This window comes from Lipotes vexillifer, unplaced genomic scaffold, assembly GCF_000442215.2.
Source record: "Lipotes vexillifer unplaced genomic scaffold, Lipotes_vexillifer_v1.1 scaffold316, whole genome shotgun sequence".
Lineage (NCBI taxonomy): Eukaryota > Metazoa > Chordata > Mammalia > Artiodactyla > Lipotidae > Lipotes > Lipotes vexillifer.
This window is the reverse complement of record NW_006780802.1, coordinates 1,255,202-1,280,474: the sequence shown is the minus strand read 5'-3', so window position 1 is coordinate 1,280,474 and position 25,273 is coordinate 1,255,202. Positions and strand designations below refer to the sequence as shown.

At 40.5% G+C, this 25,273-nt stretch overlaps 1 protein-coding gene across 1 annotated transcript in view; it reads left to right on the top strand.

Moving 5' to 3' along the window:
- The first annotated feature begins 10,513 nt into the window (after positions 1-10,513).
- MLLT10 (MLLT10 histone lysine methyltransferase DOT1L cofactor) overlaps positions 10,514-25,273 on the top strand; it is a 206,377-nt gene continuing 191,617 nt past the window's right edge. Inside the window, exons 1-2 of the mRNA XM_007454170.1 lie at positions 10,514-10,591; positions 10,951-11,005. Of these exons, the coding sequence (XP_007454232.1) occupies positions 10,514-10,591; positions 10,951-11,005 (133 nt within the window). The remainder of the gene's footprint in view (positions 10,592-10,950; positions 11,006-25,273) is intronic.

Genomic DNA, 25,273 nt, shown 5'->3' with positions numbered 1-25,273 from the left:
GGGCACGAACCCGCCGTCTCCTGCATCGGCAGGCGGACTCTCAAGCACTGCGCCACCAGGGAAGCCCTTGGGGAAGGATTTTGATGATGGATTCAACTTAAGGGCTCTTCAGATTTTGTTTCATCTTGTCAAATTTGGTAAATTGTATTTTTCAAGGCATTTTTCCATTTCATCTAAGTTGTTGAATTGGTTAGTGTAAAGTTAATAATCTTTGGTTTTTTAGTATCTGTGGGTTCTACAGTGATAATTCCTCCTTTATTCCTGATATTGGTAATTTTTGTGTATGTTTTAAATTAGTTTAGCTAGAAGTTTATCAACTTTATTTTTCCAAAGGACAGTCTTTGATTTTACATTTTCTTTAGTGTTTCTACTTCATCTTTTTCTGCTCTTTACTATTTACTTTCTTCTTCTCACTTTGGGTTTAGTTTGCACCTTTGTAGATTCTTTAGGTGAAATCTTAGGTTATTAATTAATTTTATAGCTTTTTCCCCTAGCATGGTCAGGGAACATACTTTGTAAGATTTCTTTATTTATTTTTTTTAATTTTGTTTTTGGCTGCGTTAGGTCTTGGCTGCTGCTCGTGGGCTTTGTTGAGGTGCACGGGCTTCTCATTGCAGTGGCTTCTCTTGTTGTGGACCACGGGCTCTAGGCCCGTGGGTTTCAGTAGCAGCATGCGAGCTCAGTATTTGTGGCTTGTCTCTAGAGCGCATGCTCAGTAGTTGTGGCGCACGGGCTCAGTTGCTGCATGGCATGTGGGATCTTCCCAGACTAGGGCTGGAACCCGTGACCCCTGTATTGCAGGCGGATTCTTAACCACTGCACCACCAGGGAAGTTGCCTTCGTATGATTTCATTCCTTTTAATTCATTGTGTCTTATTTTGTGGTGAATGTACCATAGTCACCTGAAAGGAATGGACATTTCATATAGATGGAGTCATACACTGTGTGGTGACTTCGTGTGAGTGGCTTTTTGCTTTTAGCAAAATGTTTTTAAGGTTCACTCATGTTTTAGCATGTATTAGAACTTTATTCCTTTTTTTTGTTGAATAACATTCCATTGTCCGGATCTGGCACATTTTATTTGTTCACTCATTAGTTGATCGGCATTTAGATGTTATCTATATTTTAGCTATTCTGAATAATGCTGTTTTGAACGTTTCCATACATGTTTTTTGTGTAGATGTATGGTTTCATTTCTTTTGGGTGTGGAATTTTTGACCCATGTGGTAACTGTTAAACTTTTTGAGGAACTGCCAAAGCAGCCACACTATTTTAAACTCTCATCAGCGATATATGAGGGTTCTGATTTCTCCACATTCTTGCTAACAGGATTTGTTTATCTTTTGATTTTAGCCATCCTCGTGGTATCTCATTGTAGTGTTGATTTGTATTTCCTTTTTTTTAAAAAATAAATTTATTTATTTTAATTATTTCCTTTTGGCTGCATTGGGTCTTCGTTGCTGTACATGGGCTTTCTCTAGTTGTGGTGAGTGGGGGCTACTCTTCGTTGCGGTGCATGGTGTTCTCATTACAGTGGCTTCTCATTGTGGAGCACGGACTCTAGGCACGTGGGCTTCAGTAGTTGTGGCACGTGGGCTCAGTAGTTGTGGTTCATAGGCTCTAGAGTGCAGGCTCAGCAGTTGTGGCGCACGGGCCTAGTTGCTCTGCAGCATGTGGGATCTTCCCGGACCAGGGCTCGAACCCGTGTCTCCTGCATTGGCAGGCGGATTCTTAACCACTGCACCACCAGGGAAGCCTGATTTGTATTTCTTTAATGAATGTTAGACATCTTTTCACAGGCTTGTTTTGGTCATTTATGTGTTTTCTTTGGAGAAATGGCTATTCAGATCCTTGCCCCAGTTTTTAATTAGGATATTTATCTTTTTTTTTTTTTTTTAAGGTTCTATTTATTTTTTTTGGCCATGCCTTGCAGCATGTGGGATCTTAGTTCCCCAACCAGGGATCACTCGAGCCCCCTGCAGTGGAAGCACAGGGTCTTAACCACTGGACCACCAGGGAAGTCCCTATATATCTTTTTATTATTGAGTTATAGAGTTCTTTATATTTTCTGGGTATAAGTCCCTTATCAGGTATATATCTTGTAAGTATTTTATTCTATGGGGTTTTTTACTTGATGGTATCATTTGCAGAACAAAAGGTTTTAGGTTTGGAAAATTCCAATTTATCTATTATTTCTCTTGTTGCCTCTGCTTTTGGTGTTGTATCTAAGAAACCATTATCCACCCCTGAGTCATGAAGAATTTACTCCAGTTTCATTCTAAGAGTTTTATAGTGTTAGCTCTTACATTTAAGTATATGATCCATTTTGAGTTACTTTTATATATCATATGAATAAGGGGTCCAACTTAATTTTTTGCATGTAGAGAATTTTTAATGTACCAGTTTTATAGAACTATTTCTGTTTGCATTAGTTTCTTAGTGTTTCTCTAGCAATTTCAGTATATTTCCTTACCTTTTTTACAGTCTATTTAGTGTACCCACTTATAGTTAATATTGTATCACTTCTTGTAAAGTGTAGAAATCTTGTAACTGTAGAGATTCTTTTACATCACATCACCTCTGTCCGTTGTTACTTATGCTATTGTCTATTGTCATACGTATTAGAGCTACATATATTATAAACCCCAGAAGACAGTATTACAATTTTTGTTTTCAGTAATCATATGTATTTTTAAGAATTTAAGAACTAAAAGTCTTTTATATTGGGTTGGCCAAAGAGTTTGTTAGGGTTTTTCCGTAAGCTCTTACGAAAAAACCCAAACGAACTTCTTGGCCAACGCAATATTTACCCAGATATTTACAATTTATGGTGTTCTTCTTTGCCTCCTGAAGATTTGTGTTTTTCATCTAGTACCATTTCCCTTTATTTCGAAGAATTTATTTTAGCCTTTATTGTAGTCCATATCATCTGGTGATGAATTCTGTTTGCTCTTTCTTACCTAAAAATGTCTGTTTCACCTTCATTTTGAAGGATATATTAGTTAGATACAGAATTCTGGATTGACAGTTCTTTTTCTTCAAGCACTTTAGAGATGTTTGTTTTACTGTTTTGACTTCCATAGTTTATGATGAGAGATCAGCTATTAATTCAATCACTGTTTCCCTGTCTTTGGTGTGTCATTTTCTTTTGGCTGCCTCTTGAAGACTTTTGTTTGCTTTTCATGAAGCAGTTTTGCTTGTTTGGGATTCACTGTGCTTCTGGAATCCATAAATTTGTCTTCAAATAGAGGAAATTTTCATCCATTATTTTTTCAAAATTTTCTTTACTGCCATATTCTCTCCCTCACCTCCTTCTCCTTTTCCAGGCCTTCAGTTATACATGGTGGCTTCTTGATACTGTTCAGTAGGTCCCTGAAGCTCTGTTCATTTTCTTCACCGTTTTCTTTTTTTCAGATAGATCCTATCGATGTAGCTTCAAGCTCACTGACTCTTTCCTTTGTCATCTTGATTCTGTTACTAAGCCCATCCAATGAATTTTTCACTTCATGTATTATATTTTCAAGTTTAAGAATTTTTTATTTAGTTCTTTTTTGTTTTTAAAGATTTATTTTCTTTATTTTTGGCTGCATCGGGTCTTATTTGCAGCATGCAGGATCTTTGTTGAGGCATGTGGGACCTTTTGTTGCAGCACGTGGGCTTCTCTCTAGTTGTGGCCTGTGGGTTTTCTCTTCTCTAGTTGTGTCACGCAGGCTCCAGGGCATGGGGGCTCTGTAGTTGTTATGAGTGCACATGGGCTCTGTAGTTTGCGGCACGTGGACTCTAGTTGAGGCGTGCGAGCTCAGTAGTTGTGGTGCACAGGCTAAGTTGTCCCGCGGCACGTGGGATCTTAGTTCCCTGACCAGGGATCGAACCTGCATCCGCTGTATTGGAAGGCGGATTCTTTAACACTGGACCATCAGGGAATTCCCTATTTAGTTCTTTCCTTTTCTTTTTGTTTTAATATTTATTGATTGATTGATTGCTGCGTTGGGTCTTTGTTGCTGCGCATGGGCTTTCTCTAGTTGCGGTGAGTGGGGGCTGCTCTTCGTTGTGGTGCGCAGGCTTCTCATCACGGTGGCTTCTCTTGTTGCAGAGCATAGGCTCTAGGTGCGTGGGCTTCAGTAGCTGGCACACAGGCTCGGTAGTTGTGGCTCATGGGCTCTAGAGTGCAGGCTCAGTAGTTGTGGTGCACTGGCCCAGTTGCTCTGCAGCATGTGGGATCTTCCCAGCCCAGGGCTCAAACCCGTGTCCCCTGCATTGGCAGGCAGATTCTTAACCACTGTGCCACCAGGGTAGTCCACTCAGCAATTTTTGAAGTAGAAATTCATTTTATGATGGATTTTAAAATATTTGGTAGTTTTCAGTTTATTGCAGTTTTTATCTCTGTTAGCATTAGATGATTTCATCTTTGGCCATCAGGAGCCTCTTTAGGTTGGACCATAGGTCCTTTTCACATGACTAAAGCAGTCTTTTATAGCTTCCTTGCTATTTGATAGAACAAGGTATTCAGGGCATACTTGACCTAGACCTGGAATCATCCACTTCTTTCAGTAGTTCTGGTTCCTTTGGGAAATGCTGTTTGGAGACCCCAGCCTGGGTGCTCTGAGTGCTTATTTCTACTCTGGTGGTCATGAATCTTTCTAAAACACAAGAAAAAATAGGTTAATTAATATGTATTTTTATCTTTTGCCTAAAAGAAGAAGTAATGATGGTAAATGTTTTACCCTACACATGCTTTTTTTTTTTAAAGATGATGTTGGGGGTAGGAGTTTATTAATTAATTAATTAATTAATTATTGCTGTGTTGGGTCTTCGTTTCTATGCGAGGTCTTTTTCTAGTTGTGGCAAGCGGGGGCCACTCTTCATCGCGGTGCGCGGGCCTCTCACTGTCGCGGCCTCTCTTGTTGCGGAGCACAGGCTCCAGACGTGCAGGCTCAGTAGTTGTGGCTCACGGGCCTAGTTGCTCCACGGCATGTGGGATCCTCCCAGACCAGGGCTCGAACCCGTGTCCCCTGCATTAGCAGGCAGATTCTCAACCACTGCACCACCAGGGAAGCCCCTCCCTACACATACTTTTTTAATGCCACAATTACATCTTTTATATAATATGAGGAAGATCAAACTTAAAGCTTGAATTTATTCTTCTTATTTAGCCTATACTATTTTTAAAAAAATAATTATTATCTTGCTGCTTTCTGTAATACAATGGTGTTCGAAGTCTGAGTAAACCAGTATAGCTGAACGGCTTGTTTTTTTTTTTCGGTACGCGGGCCTCTCACTGTTGTGGCCTCTCCCGTTGTGGAGCACAGGCTCTGGACGCGCAGGCTCAGCGACCATGACTCACGGCCCCAGCCGCTCTGCGGCATGTGGGATCTTCCCGGACTGGGGCACGAACCCGTGTCCCCTGCATCGGCAGGCAGACTCTCAACCACTGTGCCACCAGGGAAGCCCCAATTGGGCGGTTTTTTGATGTTGAGTTGCATGAGCTGTTTATATATGTTGGGTATTAACCCTTTATCAGTCACATCATTTGCAAATATTTCTCCCATTCAGCAGGTTGTCTTTTGTTTTGTCTATGGTTTCCTTTGATGTGCAAAAGCTTTTAAGTTTAATTAGGTCTTATTTGTTTATTTTTGCTTTTGTTTCCTTTGATTTAGGACACAGATTGAAAAGAACTGGTGTGATTTATGTCAAAGAATGTTCTGCCTGTTTTACTCTAGGAATTTTATAGTATCTTGCCTTAAATTTAGGTCTTTAATCCATTTTGAGTTTATTTTTGTATATGGTGTTAGAGAATGTTCTAATTTTATTCTTTTATATGTAGCTGTCCCATGTTACCAACACCTTTTGTTGAAGAGACTGTCTTTTCTCCATTGTGTATTCTTGCCTCCTTTGTCATAGATTGACTATAGGTATGTGGGTTTATTTCTGGGCTCTTTATTCTGTTCCATTGACTTATGTGTCTTTTTTTTTTTTTTTTTTTTTTTGCCGGTACCATACTGTTTTGTAGCCTCGTAGTACAGTCTGAAGTCAGGGAATGGGATTCCTCCAGCTCTGTTCTTCTTTCTCAAGATTGTTTTGTCTATTTGGGGTCTTTTATGTTTCCATAGAAATTAAAAAATCATCTGTTCTAGTTCTGTGAAAAATACCATTACTCATTTGGTAGGGATTTCATTGAGCCTGTAGATTGCCTTGGGTAGTATGGTCATTTTAACAATATTAATTCTTCAATCCAAGAACATCTTTCCATCTGATTGGGTCATCTTCAGTTTCTTTCATCAGTGTCTTACAGTTTTCTGAGTACAGGTCTTTTACCTCCTAGGTATTTTATTCTTTTTGATGCGGTGGTAAATGGGGTTGTTTCCTTAATTTCTCTTTTTGATAGTTTGTTGTTAGTGTATAGAAATGTAACAGATTTCTGTATATTAGTTTATTTTTGGTTGCATTGGGTCTTTATTGCTGTGCGTGGGCTTTCTCTAGTTACGGCTAGTGGGGGCTACTCTTTGTTGTGGTGAGCAGCTTCTCATTGCGGTGGCTTCTCTTGTTGCAGAGCCCAGGCTCTAGGTGCGCAGGCCTCAGTAGTCGTGGCATGCGAGCTCAGTAGTTGTGGCTCACGGGCTCACGGGCGCAGGCTCGGTAGTTGTGGCATACAGGCTCAGTAGTTGTAGCACATGGGCTTAGTTGCTCCGTGGCATGTGGGATCTTCCTGGACCAGGACTTGAACCCTTGTTGCCTGCATTGGCAAGTGGATTCTTAACCACTACGCCACCAGGGAAGTCCTGTATATTAGTTTTGTTCCCTGCAACTTTACTGAATTTCATTGATGGGCTCTAGTAGTTTTCTGGTAATGTCTTCAGGATTTTCTATGTGGAGTATCATGCCATCTTCAAACTTTTTCTTTTCTAATTTGCATTCCTTTTCTTTCTTTTTTTGTTTTTTTCTTTGATTGCTGTGGTTAGAACTTAGAAAACAATGTTGAATAGTGAAATTGGGCATCCTTATTTTATTCCTGATCTTAGAGGAAATGTTTTCAGCTTTTCATCGAGTATGATGTTAGCTGTGGGTTTTTCATATATGGCCTTTATTATGTTGAGGTAGGTTTCCTCTCTGCTCACTTTCTGGGGAGCATAAATGGACGTTGAAATTTATCAAAAGCTTTTTCTCCATATATTGAGATGATCGTATGATTTTTATTCTTCCATTTGTTAATGTGTTATATAACACATTGATTAATTTGTAGACATTGAAAAACCCTTGCATCCCTTTGATAAATCCCACTTGATCATGGTGTATAATTCTTTTAATGTATTGTTGGATATGGTTTGCTGCTATTTTGTTGAGGATTTTTGTATCTATGTTCATCAGTGATAATGGCCTGCAATTTTTTTTTTGGTGATATCTTTGTCTGGTTTTGGTATCAGGGTGATGGTGGCCTCATAGAATGACTTTGGAAGTGTTCCTTCCTCTGCTGTTTTTTGGAATGGTTTAAGAAGGATAGGTGTTAACTCTTCTTTAAATATTTGAATGTTTGGTAGAATTCACCTGTGAAGTCATCTGGTCCTAGACTTTTGTTTGTTGGGAGCTTTTATTTTTTATGTATTTTAACTTTTTTGTTTTGGCTGCACCGCATAGCTTGCGGGATCTTAGTTCCCTGACCAGGGATCGAATCCGGGCCCTCAGCAGTGAAAGTGCAGAGTCCTAACCACTGGACCGCCAGGGAATTCCCTATTGGGAGTTTTTAAGTTACTGATTGAATTTCAGTACTTGATCTGTTCATATTTTCTACTTCTTTCTGCTTCAGTCTTGGGAGACTGTACCTTTCTAAGAATTTGTCCATCTCTTCTAGGTTTTCCATTTTAGTTGTGTATAGTTGCTAGTAGTAGTAGTAGTTTATGATGCTTTGTATTTCTGTCCTGTCAGTTGTAACTTCTTTTTCATTTCTCATTTTATTGATTTGAGCCCTCTCCCTTTTTTCTTTTTAATTTTTTTTGGCCACACGCCACAGCATGTGGAAATTCCCTGAACAGGGATTGAACCTCTGCCCCCTGCAGTGGAGGCCTTAACCACTGGACCACCAGGGAAGTCCTCCCTTTTTTTCTTGATGAGTTTGGCTAAAGGTTTATCACTTTTGTTTATCTTTTCAAAGAACCAGCTTAGTTTTATTGATCTTTTCTATTGTTTTTTCCATTTCTATTTCATTTATTTTTGCACTGATCCTTATGATTTCTTTCTTTCTACTAATGTTGGGTTTTGTTTGTTCTTCTTTCTCTAGTTGCTTTAGATGTAAAGTTAGGTTGTTTATTTGAGATATTTTTGTTTCCTGAGGTACAAGCTTGTATTTCTATAAACTTCCCTTTTTTGCAACTGCTTTTGCTGCATCCCATATGTTTTGTATCATCCTGTGTTTTTTTTTTTTCTTTTTTGACCACATCACGTGGCTTGCGGGATCGCAGTTCCTTGTCCATGGATTGAACCTGGGCCATGACAATGAAAGCCCGGAATCCTAACCACTAGGCCACCAGGGAACTCACTGCATGATCATGTTTTTGTTTTCATTTGTCTCTTGGTATTTTTTTATTTTCTCTTTTGATTTCGCTAGTGATCCATTGGTTGTTTAGTAGCGTATTGTTTAGCCTCCACATGTTTGTGTTTTTCATAGTTTTTTTCTTGTAGCTGATTTCCAATCATAGTGTTGTAGAAGATGCTTGATATGATTTCAGTCTTCTTAAAATTTACTGAGGCTTGTTTTGTGGCCTAGTATGTACGCGATCTATCCTGGAGAATGTTGCATGTGTGCTTGAAAAGAATGTGTATTCTGCTTCTTTTGGATGGAGTGCTCAAATATATAGATATACATATTTATATATATCAATTAAGTGCATCTGCTTTAATGTGTCATTTTAGGCCAGTGTTTACTTAGTGTTTTTCTGTCTGGATGATCTGGCCATTGATGTAAGTGGGGAGTTAAAGTCCCTTACCATTATTGTATTCCTGTCAATTTCTCATTTTATGTTCATTAGTATTTGCCTTGTATATTTAGGTGTTTGTATGTTGGGTACGTATACTTTTACAATTGTTATATCCTTTTTTTGGACTGATCCCATGATCATTATGTAGTGTTCTTTGTCTCTCATAACAGTCTTTATTTTAAAGTCTGTTTTGTTTGATACCGGTATTGCTGCTCCAGCTTTCTTTTGATTTTTCCATTTGCATGGAATACCTTTTCTATCCCCTCACTTTGAGTATTTGTGTGTCTCTAGATCTGAAGTGAGTCTGTTGTAGGCAGCATATATGTGGGTCTTGTTTCTGTATCCATTCAGCTAGCCCATGTCTTTTGGTTGGAGCATTTAGTCCATTTATATTTAAGGTAATTATCGATATGTATGTTCTTATTGCCATTTTGTTGTTTTGGATTTGTTTTTGTAGGTCTTCTTTTCCCATTATTCTTCTTCTGTTGTTTTCTTCTCATGATTTGATGATTATCTTTTGGGTTATGGTTGGATTTCTTTTCCTTTTTTATGTGTATATCTATCATAGATTTTTGGCTTGCAGTTACCGTGAGGATTTGGTATAGCAGTCTATATATATATACGGGATTGTTTTAAGTTGCTGATCTCTTAATTTCAAATGCATTCAATAAACCCTGCATCTGTATTCTCCTCCCCTCATGATTACTGTTTTTTTTTTTTTTTTTTAATTAGTTTATTGTTGGCTGCATTGGGTCTTCATTGCTGCGCACAGGCTTTCTCTCTAGTTGTGGCGAGTGGGGGCTACTCTTTGTTCAGTGTGAGGGCTTCTCATTGCGGTGGCTCCTCTTGTTGCAGAGCATGGGCTCTAGGCACGTGGGCTTCAGTGGTTGTGGCTTGCAGGCTCTAGAGTGCAGGGTCAGTAGTTGTGGCACACGGGCTTAGTTGCTCTGCGGCATGTGGGATCTTCCCGGACCAGGGCTTGAACCCGTGTCCCCTGCATTGGCGGATGGATTCTTATCCACTGCACCACCAGGGAAGCCCATGATTACTGTTTCTGATATCATAGTTTACATCTTATTGTTTTGTGTATCCCTTAACTGCTTATTGTGGATATAGATGATTTTTAGTACTTTTGTCCTTTAACCCCCCCACCAGCTTATTGTGTGCTTATTCACTATTTTATTTTAATTTCTTGCTCATATTTTACTTTGTAACTCATTTATATTACTATATTATATGCTTCAAACCTCTTTTGAGAGTAAGATAGGGTACAAATAATAAGTATCATATATGATTTCTAGGAATGTAGTCTTCATAGTAAGTGCCACTGAAACTCTATTATTTTACAGTTATTTCAGTCCTCTTGTCAGTAGTGAAAAGAAATGGCAATACTGGCTTGGTGTTTATTTCTGGTTTTAAATTTTGGGAGTGGTAGAGAGGGATCCATAATAATTCTGAGTATCATTGGGCTGTGAATAAAGAGAGTAACTAGAATAATTAGAGCAGTTCTTTTCTTCCAAAGGCAGGTAAGCACATGTGAGATCATGCCTTCCTACTTGAATCAAAATTCTGAATTTGAGTTTGGCCCTTTATTTGAGGAGAAACCAGATCCAACTGAGTATGTAATAATTCTGGTTGATTCTACTCAGAAAACAAAGGAGTAGAGGCACAGGTTAAAAACTGTGCCCCAATCCTATGTTGAGAGAATCTTTTTATTTTTATTAATATAACATTAGAAAAAAAATTGTGGCAGGAATTTAAATGTTAAGTAAAATTACTTTTTAAAAGTTGTTGTCTGGTACTCTGAGGAAGACCAAATGTCAAGGAGGATTACTTTGTGAGGATCTTTCTGATACACTCTTGGTGGCAACTAGTACAAATGCCACTACCATATTTTTAATAGTTTTGAAGTTACAGGGAAGATGTTATACTTTGGTAATCTGAAAAATCTCTTTGTTTCCTCCCTCCCCCCTTTTAATAGAGATGTGAACTGTGTCCTCATAAGGATGGAGCTTTAAAAAGAACAGATAATGGCGGTAAGTGCAGAGAATTCTGAGAAAAATTTTCTTGAACACTGGAGTGCAGATGTATTTTAAAATATCTGGTAATTCATATTATATCAAAGTGTTTGCTGCTCAAATATTTTTAACAGTACTGGATGTAATTTTTAATTTTTAAAAATTGAAACAACTTTTCTACTTTCTGGACAAACTTAAGTTTTGTTTTGGTGCAGAATGATCCAGATACTTCTAATTAAAATCTTGATTTTTTAAAAAAATGGATACAGTTTCTTGTATTACTGTTGGGAAAATAAGCCACTTTTTTTTTTTTTTCTTAGTTAGAGATAAAAATCTGTTTTATATTCTTTTCCTCCTGTTTTGTGTATTGCTAGACAAATGATGTTTCTAATGCATGTTAATTTTAACACCCTGTGGATCCTTGTTGCTTGAATATAAACAAATTCTGACTTAAATTTTGGTGTGCTTTCATAAGACCCCTTTTGTATTTCTAATTTTCATTTCTGTTTTTTAAAAATTATTATTTTTAATTAATTAATTTATTTATGGCTGTGTTGGGTCTTCGTTTCTATGCGAGGGATTTCTCTAGTGGCAAGCAGGGGCCACTCTTCATCGTGGTGTGGGGGCCACTCTTCATCGCGGTGCACGGGCCTCTCACGGTCGCGGCCTCTCTTGTTGCGGAGCACAGGCTCCAGACATGCAGTCTCAGTAGTTGTGGTTCACAGGCCCAGTTGCTCCGCGGCATGTGGGATCTTCCCAGACCAGGGCTCGAACCCGGGTCCCCTGCATTGGCAGGCAGATTCTCAACCACTGTGCCACCAGGGAAGCCCCATTTCCGTTTTTAGTTACCTTTTTTAGAGAAATCCTTGTTTCTTTATAGTTCAGTACCATTCTTAAATGTGTAGACATCAAACTGTGGCATTTTATGAAAATTAAGTAACTGATGGAGAAACTCAAAATAGTAGAGATAAAACTAGTACTATTAGTATATACTTCCATTTTGGGAAGCCAGCTCTAAAGTATTTTTGGCATAGAATAGTTTCATGGCATGAGTAAATAAAAGGGGAAAATACAGTGTTTTTGACTAGCATTATATACATATATATAAATATTTAAATCTGATGTTTAGACTGTAAGTCACATTATCCAAAATTTTAAATATTAAAAAATCCTCGCTCCTTCTCCTGTACACCATTATGTGCACGGTTTCTCAGTACAGTTTCTGCCACCAACGTAGTTGCTGTTACTACTTTTTTGGATACATATGGATAAATAGGAAACAAATATTTTCTGTAATTTTATACAAATGGGTGACTATTATATATACTCTCTTGCATCTTAAGTTTTTCCCTGAACAGTTTATCTATTATCAGTATAGAGCTTTCTTTATTATCATATGTTATATAATCAGCTGCCTGTTTCTAATCTTTTGCTTTTATGACTAATGCTTGTATATGTATGTCATTTTGCTTCTGTGCAAAGACATCTGTAGGTTTTTATTAATTCCAATCAGTGGAACTGTTGGGTCAAAGAGATTTTACAATTAATTTTGGTAGATATTCCCAAATTATTCTCTTTAGTGGTGCTACCAATTTGTGTTCCCAGCAGCAACATCTTTTGTAATCCAGTAGATGGAAGTTGGTGTCTCAAACCATGCATTTTGCATTTCTCTTATTATGAGTGAATCTGAGCATCTTTTCATGCTTTTAAGAGCAATTCAACTGGTATTGTCCCATATGTGATCTGTTCTTTTTCTGTTTGGTTGTTGATTTTTTCCTTTTTGATTTGTTGGAGTTTTCATAGGAGTACCTCATATATTAAGCTTTTGTGATGAGTGGGACTAGTTTTGGCCCTGTTGTTGATCTTGCTCATGTGGCTTTTTCTTATGCAGAAAATTTTAATTTTTATTTAGTTTAATTTCTTAATCTTGTCTTTCTTGGTTTCTGTGTTTTGAACCATTAGTTAAGGCTTTCCCTACTTCAGAGTTATAAAGGAATTCTTTCATGTTTTTCCTTAAGCTTTTTTTTTTTCTTGGCCACAATGCATGGCATGTAGGATTGTTCTCCGACCAGCGAGTGAACCTGTGCCCCCTGCAGTGGAAATGTAGAGTCGTAACCACTGGATCACCAGGGAACTCCCTCCTCTAATATATATATATATATTTTTTTTTTTAGTAAATTTATTTATTTTATTTTATTTATTTATTTTTGGCTATGTTGGGTCTTCGTTGCTGTGTGTGGGCTTTCTCTAGTTGTGGCGAGCAGGGGCTACTCTTTGTTGCGGTGCGTGTGCTTCTCGTTGTGGTGGCTTCTATTGTTGTGGAGCAGGGACTCTAGGAGCGCGGGCTTCAGTAGTTGTGGCACAGAGGCTCAGTAGTTGGGGCTCGCAGGCTCTAGAGTGCAGGCTTAGTAGTTGTGGCGCATGGGCTTAGTTGCTGTGCGGCATGTGGGATCTTCTTGGACCAGGGCTCGAATCTGGTTCCCCTGCATTGGCAGGCGGATTCTTAACCACTGCACCACCAGGGAAGCCCCTCCCTCCTTTAGTATTTTTATAGTTTCTTTCTTTCTTTTTTTTTAACAGTTAATCTTTGATACATTTGGAATGTATGCAGCAAATACAATGTGAGGTATGGTTCCAACTTAATTTTTTCCTAGATGCTAAAATGCTACCATTTGTCCCATCACCATTTATTGAACAGTTCATTTTTTCATATTGATTTGCAGTGCCATTTTTGTTATAGTCTAAATTTGATGTGTATTTAAAAAATCTGACTAAATTGTGTTCCAAAATTATTTTGGAGCCTGGAATGCATTTTATTATAGAAATGCCAATTGTATTTCCAGACTGGTTAGCAAAACCTCACAATGTACCTGATGTATATAGTATCAATGATGCTGTTCTTTAATATCTGATACCCATTTTTCATACCAGAAAATATGTTCCAAATTTTAGTTTTGTCTTTCTGGTGATCAGGATTAGGAATTTTTCAATTTAACTGTTACTTTTCTTCAATGTCAGTCACTCCATAGTTCTCAGTTGTTGAAGGTAAATGTTTTAACATAGATCGGTGTGTGTGAAAAGTGGGTTATTATAAGCAAAGGGAGAAGTAAATGATAAAAGACACAGGTATATCAGGGATTTGCATTGTAGAGTTTGAATAGTAGGCCTTCTGAGAGGTGGAGCTGATGGTATAGGCAAGATTTTCTTTCTTTTCCCTTTCCTCTGCTCATCCTTTTCCTTCCTTCCTCCCCTCTCCTTGCTTTGGCTTGCCTTCCCTCCCTCCTTCCCCACCTTCCCCCTCCCTCTTTCTTCTGGCCCCCGCTCCACCCTTTCATACTAAGGACTTGATCCTGTTGATTATGGGGAGCCACTGAAACTGAAGAATAACATGTGAGTTTTCTGTTTTAGAAAGATCAGTCTGACAGCATTGTGGTAAATGGATTGGAAGGATGTGAGACCAGACCAACTATAAAAAAGAAAGGCAGAGCAGGATCATAAGTGCATTTAACATACTTAAAACCAGCTATATGGACTAGAAGGTGGGGGGAGATAGAAAAAAAATAAATTGTGGAGGTAATTCAGTCTGCCATTTTACTCACTGAGTTCTAGGCAAACCTATATGGAGATCCCTTATGAATTATTGTAAAGCTTTCCCAACCATCGCTGACAAAGACATGAAGTATACTATTATTGAGGGGGCCAGGCAAGAGGTGGTGTCGGCTTACTTATATTCTTTTTTTTTTTTTTTGGCGGTACACGGGCTTCTCACTGTTGTGGCCTCTCCCGTTGCGGAGCACTGGCTCCGGACGCGCAGGCTCAGCGGCCATGGCTCACGGGCCCAGCCGCTCCGCGCCATGTGGGATCTTCCCAGACCGGGGCACGAACCCGTGTCCCCTGCATCGGCAGGCGGACTCTCAACCACTGAGCCACCAGGGAAGCCCTTACTTATATTCTTGAAGAGGAAGTTTTAAAATGAGTTGAGGATCATTGATAGATACTATCTGACAGCACAGTTAGAAGAACTTGAATAAAGCAGGGTTGTGTATTCAAAGTGATGTACAGTGTCATGCACTTTCTCTATTGGGATTTTAAGGGGTTTTTCAAGGATAGTTTTGATTATACATACTGTTTTGGGTTTTGTACTCTGATGTTAGAATCTATGCTCCACAGAGGTAAGACTCTGCTTTATTGTAGTAAGTCCAAGGGAGAGATACTGAGGAACTGTTTGAGACAGAAGTAGGAGGAGGGATAAAAATGAGGGAATGGACATCAGAGATACTAAAGTGGTAAATTTTTACAGGTATATTAAAAAAATACTTTTATTATTGAAAAAGTTCAAGTATACATACAAGTAGAGAGAATCCCCACCTTGGTACCTAGCTTTAACAGTGACCAAGTCATGTTTCTTCTATACCCTTCCCTACCCCAGTCTTCTGATTATTTTGAATTCTGTGAGCATTTCTAGTTTACGTGTATTTTTAAAAAATGCACAATATATTATCACACCTAAAATAATTGACAAGGATTTCTTAAACCCATCAAATATCTGGTCATTGTTCAGAATTTCCTGATTGTCTCCTGTTTTCTTTTATAGTTGTTGAATCAGGATCCCATAAGGTCCATAAGCTGGATCCAAATAAGGTGCATACATTGCAGTAGATTGGTATGTGTCTTAGGTCTCTTTGTAATCTCCTTTGTCTTCTTTCCCCCATTTGTCAGTTTACTTATGGAAAAAATCTAGGTCATTTGTCCTGTAGAGTTTGTACACAGCAGACTTTGTTGATTAATCTTAGATGGTGTGTGTGTGTGTGTGTGTGTGTGTGTGTGTGTGTGTGTGTTAACATGTCACTTTGTTCCATGTATTTTCTGTGCATTAGTAGTTGGATATATTCAGAGACTTGATCATAGTTTATTGTGGGGACAGTCAAGAATACTTCATAGATAGTGTTGTATATTTCCTTCAGCAGGCATATGATATTTGTTTTGTGTGTGTGTGTGTGTGTGTGTGTGTTAGCAGCTGTTGATCAGTGTCTAGATCCATTTTCAGGTTCAGCAACGTTGCAGTCTGTATTAGTACTTCATTCCTCTTTATGGCTGATTGATATCCCGTTGTATATATACAGGCCACATTTTATCTATCCTTTCATTCGTTGAAAGAGGTTTGGGTTGTTTCCATCTCTTTGCTGTTGTGAATAGTGCTGCTGTGAACACTGGTATAGATGTTAGGACATTGGTATTTTGGGGGGTATATACTACTAGTGGTGTTGATGATGCTTCTGTATTTAACTTTTCAAGGAACCACCAAACTGGTTTTCATAGTGGCTGCACCATTTTTACATTCCCACAAGCAGTGTATGAGGGATCCATTTCCTTCTCATTATCACCAACACTTAATATTTTCTGAATTTTTAGATTATAGCTATCCTAGTGGATATGAAGTGGTACCTCATTGTGGTTTTTTTTTTTTTTTTTTTGGGGTACGCAGGCCTCTCACTGCTGTGGCCTCTCCCGTTGCGGAGCACAAGCTCCGGACACACAGGCTCAGCGGCCATGGCTCATGGGCCCATCCACTCCATGGCATGTGGGATCTTCCCAGACCGGGGCACGAACCCGTGTCCCCTGCATTGGCAGGCAGACTCTCAACCACTGCACCACCAGGGAAGCCCTCATTGTGGTTTTGATTTGCATTTCTCTAATCATGAATGATGAGTGCTTGTTGGCCATTTGTAAACCTTCTTTGGAAAAATACCTGTTCATATTCTTTTTTTTTTTTTTTTTGGGCTGTGCCGGGCGTTCCCCAACCAGGGATCGAACCCGTGCCCTCCTGCAGTGGAAGTGTGGAGTCTTAACCACTGGACTGCCAGGGAAGTCCCCATGTTCATATTCTTTGTCCATTTTGTAATTGGGTTGTTTGTCTTTTTTTTTTTGCTGAGCTATAAGAGTTCTTTATATCTTCTGGATTCTAGACACCTATCAGAGATACATGATTTACAAATCTTTTCTCCCACTCTGTGGGTTGTTTTTTCATTTTCTTTATATTGTATGTTGATTCACTATAGTTTTTAATTTGATGAAGTCCAATTTATCTAATTTTTCTTTTGTTGCTTATGCTTTTAGTGTCCTAAGAATCCATTACTACCCGAAGTTATAAAGATTTTACACCCATTTCCTTCCTTAGAGTTTTATGTTTTTAGCTCTTTTTAGGTTGCTGATCCATTAAAAAAATTTTTTTTCTTTATTTTAACAGACAAGGAAGTTGGCACACTTCATGGTTGAAGTCCTAATCCCCAGCTGCTCAGAATGTGACTACATTCAGAGATAGGATCTTTTTTTCTTTTTTCTTTTGGCTGTGCTGTGCAGCATGCAGGATCCTAGTTCCCCAACCAGAGATCGAACCTGTGTCCCCTGCAGTGAAAGCACAGAGTGCTAACCACTGGACTGCTAGGGAATTCCCCTTCTGATCTATTTTGAGTTTTTGTTTTGTTCTTTTGGCTGCATTGGGTCTTTGTTGCTGCGTGCGGGCTTTCTCTAGTTGTGGTGAGCAGGGGCTACTCTTCGTTGCAGTGCACGGGCTTTTCTCATTGTAGTGGCTTCTCTTGTTGTGGAGCATGGGCTCTAGAGTGCAGGCTCAGCAGTTGTGGCGCATGGGCTTAGTTGCTCCATGACATGTAGGATCTTCCTGGACTAGGGATTGAACCTGTGTCCCCTGCATTGGCAGGCGGATTCTTAACCACTGGGCCACCAGTGAAGACCATTTTGAGTTAATATTTTTTTTTAACATTTTTAAAAAAATTTTAATTTATTTTTGGCTGTGTTGGGTCTTCGTTTCTGTGCAAGGGCTTTCTGTAGCTGTGGCAAGCGGGGGCCACTCTTCATCGCGGTGCGCGGGCCTCTCACTGTCGCGGCCTCTCTTGTTGCAGAGCACAAGCTCCAGACGCGCAGGCTCAGTAGTTGTGGCTCACGGGCCCACTTGCCCCGGGGCATGTGGGATCTTCCCAGACCAGGGCTCGAACCCGTGTCCCCTGCATTGGCAGGCGGACTCTCAACCACTGCGCCACCAGGGAAGCCCCTTGAGTTAATTTTTGTATATGATGTGAGTTAGGGGTCCAGCTTCATTTTTTTTCTTGTGGGTATCCAGATGTCCCAGCACCATTTGTTGAAGAGACTGTTCTTTCCCCCATTGAATGGTCTTGGTATCCTTGTTAAAAATCAGTTGGCTATATATGCATGGGTTTATTCCTGGACTCTATTATATCCTATTGCTCTTTTTTATCTATTCTTATGCCAGTGCACACTGTTGTGATGACTGTAGCTTTGGTAATAAGTTTTGAAATTGGGAAGTTTGACTGTTCCAATTTTACTCTTTTTTTTTCCAATATTGCTTTGGCTCCTTGCGTTCTATGGAAATTCCATATGAATTCAAGGATTGTGAAAAAGGCCATTGGAATTTTGATAAGGGGTTGCATTGCATCTGTAGAGTGCTTTGGATAGTATTGCTGTCTTAACAATATTGTCTTCCATAATATGAACACAGGATGTCTTTCCATTTATTTATGTCTTTAAGTTCTTTCAGCAATGTTTTGTAGTTTTCAGTGTAAAAATCTTGAATGAGATCATCCTGGCCTATTGTAGACACTCAATCCATGACAGATGTCCTTGTAAAAGTATGTGGAGACACAGAGATGGGGAGATGGCCATGTGAAGACTAAGGTTAAAAAAAGCAAAAGAGTAAGGTGGACATTGGAGTAATGTAGCTATAAACCAAGAAATGTCAAGGATTGTGAGAGCCACGAGAAGGTAGGAGAGAAGCATGTTGATTTTGGACTTCTAACTTCCAGAACTGTGAGAGAATGTATTTCTGTAGCTACCAAATTTGTTGACATTTTTTATGGCTGTTCTAGGACACTGATACACTTGTTTTGAGAATATTTGCATTTATATTCATAAGGGGTATTGGGCTGTTATTTTGTTTTCTTATGTTTGTCTGACCTTGGGGGCATTTGCTATCATACTGGCCTCATAGAATGAGCTAGGAAGTGTTCCTTCTTCAAGATTTTTGGAAGAGTTTGAGAAGGATTTTTGTTAATATTTCTTTAAATGTTTGATAGAATTCACTTATGAGGGCATCTGGTCCAGGGCTTTTCTTTGTGGGGAGGTTTTTGCTTGTTGGTTGATTCAATCTCTTGTTATAGGTCTGTTCAGATTTTCTCTTCCTTTTTTTTTGCGGTACGTGGGCCTCTCACTGCTGTGGCTTCTCCCGTTGCGGAGCACAGGCTCCAGACGTGCAGGCTCAGCGGCCATGGCTCACGGGCCCAGCTGCTCTGCAGCATGTGGGATCTTCCCGGACTGGGGCTCGAACCCGTGTGCCCTGCATCGGCAGGCGGACTCTCAACCATTGCGCCACCAGGAAAGCCCTGATTTTCTCTTTCTTTCTTTCTTTTTTTTTTTGCGGTACGCGGGCCTCTCACTGTTGTGGCCTCTCCCGTTGCGGCGCACAGGCTTTGGACGCGCAGGCTCAGCGGCCGTGGGTCACGGGCCGCTCCGCAGCATGTGGGATCTTCCTGGACCGGGGCACGAACCCGCGTCCCCTGTATCGGCAGGCGGACTCTCAACCACTGTGCCACCAGGGAAGCCCTGATTTTCTTTTTCTTGAGTCTGCTTTGTTAGTTTGTGTTTCTAGGAATTTGTCCATTTCCTATAGGTTATCTAATTTGTTGGTCTGTATTTGCTCATGGTATTCTCTTATAATTCTCTTTTTTTGTTAAGGCCAGCAATAATGTTCCCACTCTTATTTCTGAATTTAGTAATTTGAGTCCTTTTTTTTCTTAGTCAATCTAAAAGTTTGTCAATTTTGTTGATCTTTTCAAAGAACTTTTGGTTTTGTTGATTGTCCCTGTTATTTTTCTATTCTCATTTTATCTCTGATTTTTACACCTTTCTTCCTTCTGCTGGCTTTGGGTTTAGTTTGCTCTTTTTCTAGCTCCTTAGCGTAGGTATATAATTAGTTTATGAATTTGAGATCATCTTTGCTTTTTTTTTTTTTTTTTTTTTTCCTTGCGTTATGCGGGCCTCTCACTGTTGTGGCCTCTCCCATTTGCGGAGCACAGGCTCCGGACGCGCAGGCTCAGCGGCCATGGCTCACGGGCCCAGCCGCTCCGCGGCATGTGGGATCTTCCCGAAACGGGGCACGAACCCGCGTCTCCTGCATCGGCAGGCGGACTCTCAAGCACTGCGCCACCAGGGAAGCCCCATCTTTGCTTTTTTAATTAATTTATTTTTGCTGTGTTGGGTCTTCGTTTCTATGCGAGGGCTTTCTCTAGTTGTGGCAAGTGGCCCCCAGTCTTCATCGCGGTGCGCGGGCCTCACTATCGTGGCGCACGGGCCTCCCTCTCTTTTTTGCGGAGCACAAGCTCCAGACGTGCATTCTTTAGTATTCTAGTTGATGAAGCCAGCCAATACCATTTGGCCTTCACTTGGGAAGAAAAATAATTCACCTGGTCAGTAATGCCTCAGGGTTTTACTGAGAGTCCCTCTTATTTCTTGCAAATCCTGAATGCTGAGCTGGATGAGATAAAGTTCCCTAGAGGTTCTACTTTCTTTCAATATGTGGATGATTTGCTTCTTTGCTCTCTTTCTCAAACTTCCTCATGGGAAGACAGCATCCAAAGCTAAATCTTATAGCCTTAAAGAGACATAAAGTCGCCAAAGAAAAATTGCAGTTTGCCCAAACGCAGGTTCAATATTTAGGGCATCTGATATTACAACAAGGACTACACCAAATCCACAGGGACTTCATGGCGTCCTAAGTTTCCCCAAACCCAAAACTAAGTGCCAACTGCAAGGTTTTCTCAGGCTACTTGGTTGTTGATGAAATTGGATTCCAAACTTCTCTCTTATGCCCAAACCTCTATATGTTTTACTCAACAATAACAAGCCAAAAGGAATTTTATGGGAAGACCAGGATGACTTTGCCTTCAAAGCCTTAAAGGGAGAGTTTCATTAACTTATGTGCCCTTGGGCATCCAAATGATCAGATTTCCTTTCTCCTTTTTGTATATGAAAAACAAGGGAATGCCCTTGGGATACTCACCAAAAAGCACAGGGACCACCATTGACCCAGAGGGTATTATAGCCAGCAAATGGACCCTGTACCATGGGGATACACCCCTTTCCTTAGAGTCATTACTGCACTTTTGGTTAAGGCCACTGAGAAAATTATTGTGGGTTCTCCTTTAACCATTATTTGTGCCCCATGCAGTAGAAGTTCTCTTGAATTCTCATCACATTCAACATTTCTCAGCCAGCCACCTCATCTCCTAGGAACTCCTTTTGTTAACTACTCTCCACATAACTCTTTTATACTGTAGTCACCTTAAACCTTGCTATTCTTCTCCGCTCTCTCCCCAACGAATTCCCTCATGGTTGCTTAATGCTGATGGACCATCTCCTGACTCCTTGTGATGATCTACATGAAATTCATTTGGGTAAGGCTGACTTCTCATGGTTTGCTGATGGTTCTTATTTAAAAGGTGACAATGGCAAATATTGTGCTGGGTATGCTACTTTTGATGTTGCTGAGGCAGTATCTTTACATATGGCTATTGCAGCTTAACAGGCTGAATGATACCCTCTTACATGGGTCTGTACTTTAAACAAGGACAAAACTGGAAATATTTATACTGATAGTAGTATACTTTTGGAGTAGCTCAGGGTGTTGGAATGTTGTAGAAGCAATATGGCTTCCTTACTTCCAGTGGAAATAAAATTAAAAATGGTTCCTATGTTCACACATTATAGGATGCAATACTTCTACCTGCCACTTTAGCTGTTATAAAGTTTGCAGAGCACCCTAAACTTGACTCTCTGGATGCTAAGGGAAATCAGCTTGCTGATATTTCTGCAAAGAATGCTGCCCTGAAAAGTACCAACAGCAGCCAAACCTCTGCCATGGTCCAAAGGGATATTTCCCCGAATGATAACTTAGGAAAACTGGCTAGAGAAGCCCAACAATTGACCTCAGAAAAGGAAAAACAAAATTGGAAATTCAACAATTGTTGGTTTGATAAAAAGAGAAAGCTCTGATTTGGACCAAATAACAACCCAGGCCTAAAATCCCCACTCCTCACCACTATACATGCAATAAACCATTGGCTTACTGACACAGTAATAGCCTTCATGATCAAGGAACTCATTTTACTGGCCAAATACTTTGACAAATCTGTGCTGTTTGGCCAGTTTTACAACACTTTCACTGCTCTTACCACCCTCAATCCTCTGGTTTAACTGAATGCACTAATGACATTGTTAAGACTCAACTGGCAAACTTTGTAGAGGTCCTCCAAATACCTTGGCCAAAAGAATTTTTGTTAGTCCTTCTTAATCTCAGATTCACCCCTTTTGGAACTCATAAACGCTCACCCTTTGAGATAGTCACAGGGCATCCAATGGACTTGGCTCCTGCTTCTTTTGACCTACAACTGATAAAATAAGAGATACTCCAATATTTCAAAGGTCTAATTGTTTCCATTGAAAATAACCATATTTTGATATAGCAATCTTTTCACAGTGCACTCTCAGGAGATGAAGACCTTAAGCATCATACCTTGCAACCTGGAAATTTCATCCACTGCAGAAGATAACTCCAGAAGTATTCTCTCCAACCTCACTGGAGAGGCCCCTTTCAGATTCTGCAAACAAATCCTTGCATCAACAAACTTGAAGGAATAGACTCTTGGATTTACATGACACACCTAAAGAAAACACCAAACGCTGACTGGACCTGCGCATCATCTGGTGACCTAAAAGTAAAGATTTCCTAGACTTGAAGCAGATAACATCTGTTAAGACAGCTTTCCTAAGAGACCAGGACCAGGCCTGTTGTAAGTTTATCTCCACATCTTTGATGATGACATATTGCTTCAGATGATCTCCAATATCTATTATCTTGCTAATATATGGACTTTATATTAAAAAGAGCCCGAGAGCTCTCCCTCCTACCCTCCTTTTTACTCAAATGTGATCTCAGTAGGTTTCCAATCTGTGTACTTTTCCTCTGACATGGACACTACACTTAAGAAAGATCCTTTCTGACACTGAGGGACAAAAAGCTGCTGAAACTACAAAACCTGACTCTTGCTCAGTGATGCTTTCAGAGAAAAATCTTGATCAAAAGGGGGAAATATAAAAAAGTAATAAACAGAAACCTCAATTAAATGGAGTTGGGAGATAGAGATTCAAGATGGTGGAGGAGTAGGTGGACGTGGAGTTCATCTATCTCCACGGTTGCATCAGGAATACATCTATAGACGCAACAATTCTCACAGAACACCGGCTGAAAACTAGCAGAAGGCCTTGGACGACAGAAAGGACTATAAAGATCCCTGCATAACTGGGTAGGACGGACAAAAAGAAGGGAGAAGGAGGAGGAGAGGAAGCAGGACGGGACCCGCACCCTGGTGCAGGGGGAGCTGAAGCAGAGGAGAGATTCGTGAATTCGGGGAAACCCCCTCTCCGACTGGGAAATTGACCTGGACAGAAGGGAAGCATTTGAGGCTATCAGAAGAGGGTAAAGTGGCTTATCTGTGGCAGACAGGACAGAGGGAGAAATATACAGACAGTCCGTACCATGGCCCTACATGCCCCGGACGGGGACGTGTGTTCACCGGTGCGCACGGGGATGGGGAGCTGGTGCATGGGGATTGGAGAACAGGCCCAGAGCTAGAACTGCTGTTGGCTGTGGGAAGACGGACTGAGGATACAGGAGGGAGGCAATCCACAGCAGGGAATGCTACAGAGGAAGACTGGACTGCCATGAAGCAGGGCGCTACTGCTGAGTCACACACATGGGGAGGAGCTGCTATTGTAATCTCTCTCTCCCCACGTGCCGGCGCCTGCCAACGACAATAAAAGAAGCCCCCTCAGGGCTGGCTCTCATGCACCAGCTGCCAAGCAATAAAAAAAAAAAAAGCCCTCCTCAGAGCTGGCCCTCACGTGCCTGCTGCCGGGCACCAGAAAAGGCCCTCACTAGGGCCATATCTCTTGTACCTGTGGCCGCCGCTTCCCTGCACATGTGGTGCGACCAGGACTCCCGTGATCCAAACAGTCATACCACCTCTGTGCCCGGTTCTTACAAGGGCAGACCCAAGAGCTCCAAGGCAGCCTCAGGACCAGACTCCTGTGAGTGGACCACACGCAGAGGTGCAGATAAAACCAAAGCTGAACCCCAGGGATGGGTTGACTAAGGAAGAAGATCAAAAATCTTTCCATCAGCGTACAAGCTGCAGATTAAACCCCCACAATCAGCTAGGTAGACCCTGTGTCTATGGAATATCTGCGTATACAATGAGTGTTCCCACAAATGAAAACAGTCTAACTCTGGCAGCTGTTGACTTTGGGGGCAAGCACACGCAGGAGCTGGGCCAGATCAGAGTCTGAGGGGTCACCACAGGGCCCACAGCAGGTCCAGAGACCAGCCCAGAGGCAGAGGAGGGCATCCTGGGGAGGCAGAGGAGGGCTGTGGCTCACGGTGTGTGCAAGGACACTTACAGTGTAGACCCCAGGGAAACATAATTATTACTATTAATTTTATTATGTTTTGATTCATTCTGTTGTTGGCTCTGGCTTTTGCTGTTTGTTCTTTTTTGTTTGTTTGTTGTTTTAGTATTTTTAAAAAATTTAGTCTTTTGGGATCTCCACATGTTATAACATATATTTACTTTTTACTTTTTATATATTTCTACTCTTACTTTGCTTTTCTGTTCTGTGTTCTTTTCCTTTATTTTCTTCTTTTTTCTTCATATATATATATATATATATATATTTAAAATATTTCCATTTCTATTTTGATTTACTGTTGTCCTGTGTTTTTTCACTTTATTTTTTATTTATTTATTTTTTTGCGGTACATGGGCCTCTCACCGCTGTGGCCTCTCCCGTTGTGGAGCACAGGCTCCGGATGCACAGGCTCAGTGGCCATGGCTCCCGGGCCCAGCCACTCTGTGGCACATGGGATCCTCCCAGACCGGGGCACGAACCCACGTCCCCTGCATCAGCAGGCGGACCCTCAACCACTGCGCCACCAGGGAAGTCCTCACTTTTTATTTTGTTTTATTATTTCTTTAAATCATTTTTATCGATTTATTCTCTTTCCTTACTTTATTCTTCAGTTCACACACTGCTTTGGTTTTTTGTTTTTTTTTTTTTTTTTTCAGTTTGCAGGCCTCTCACTGTTGTGGCCTCTCCCATTGCAGAGCACAGGCTCTGGACGCGCAGGCTCAGCGGCCATGG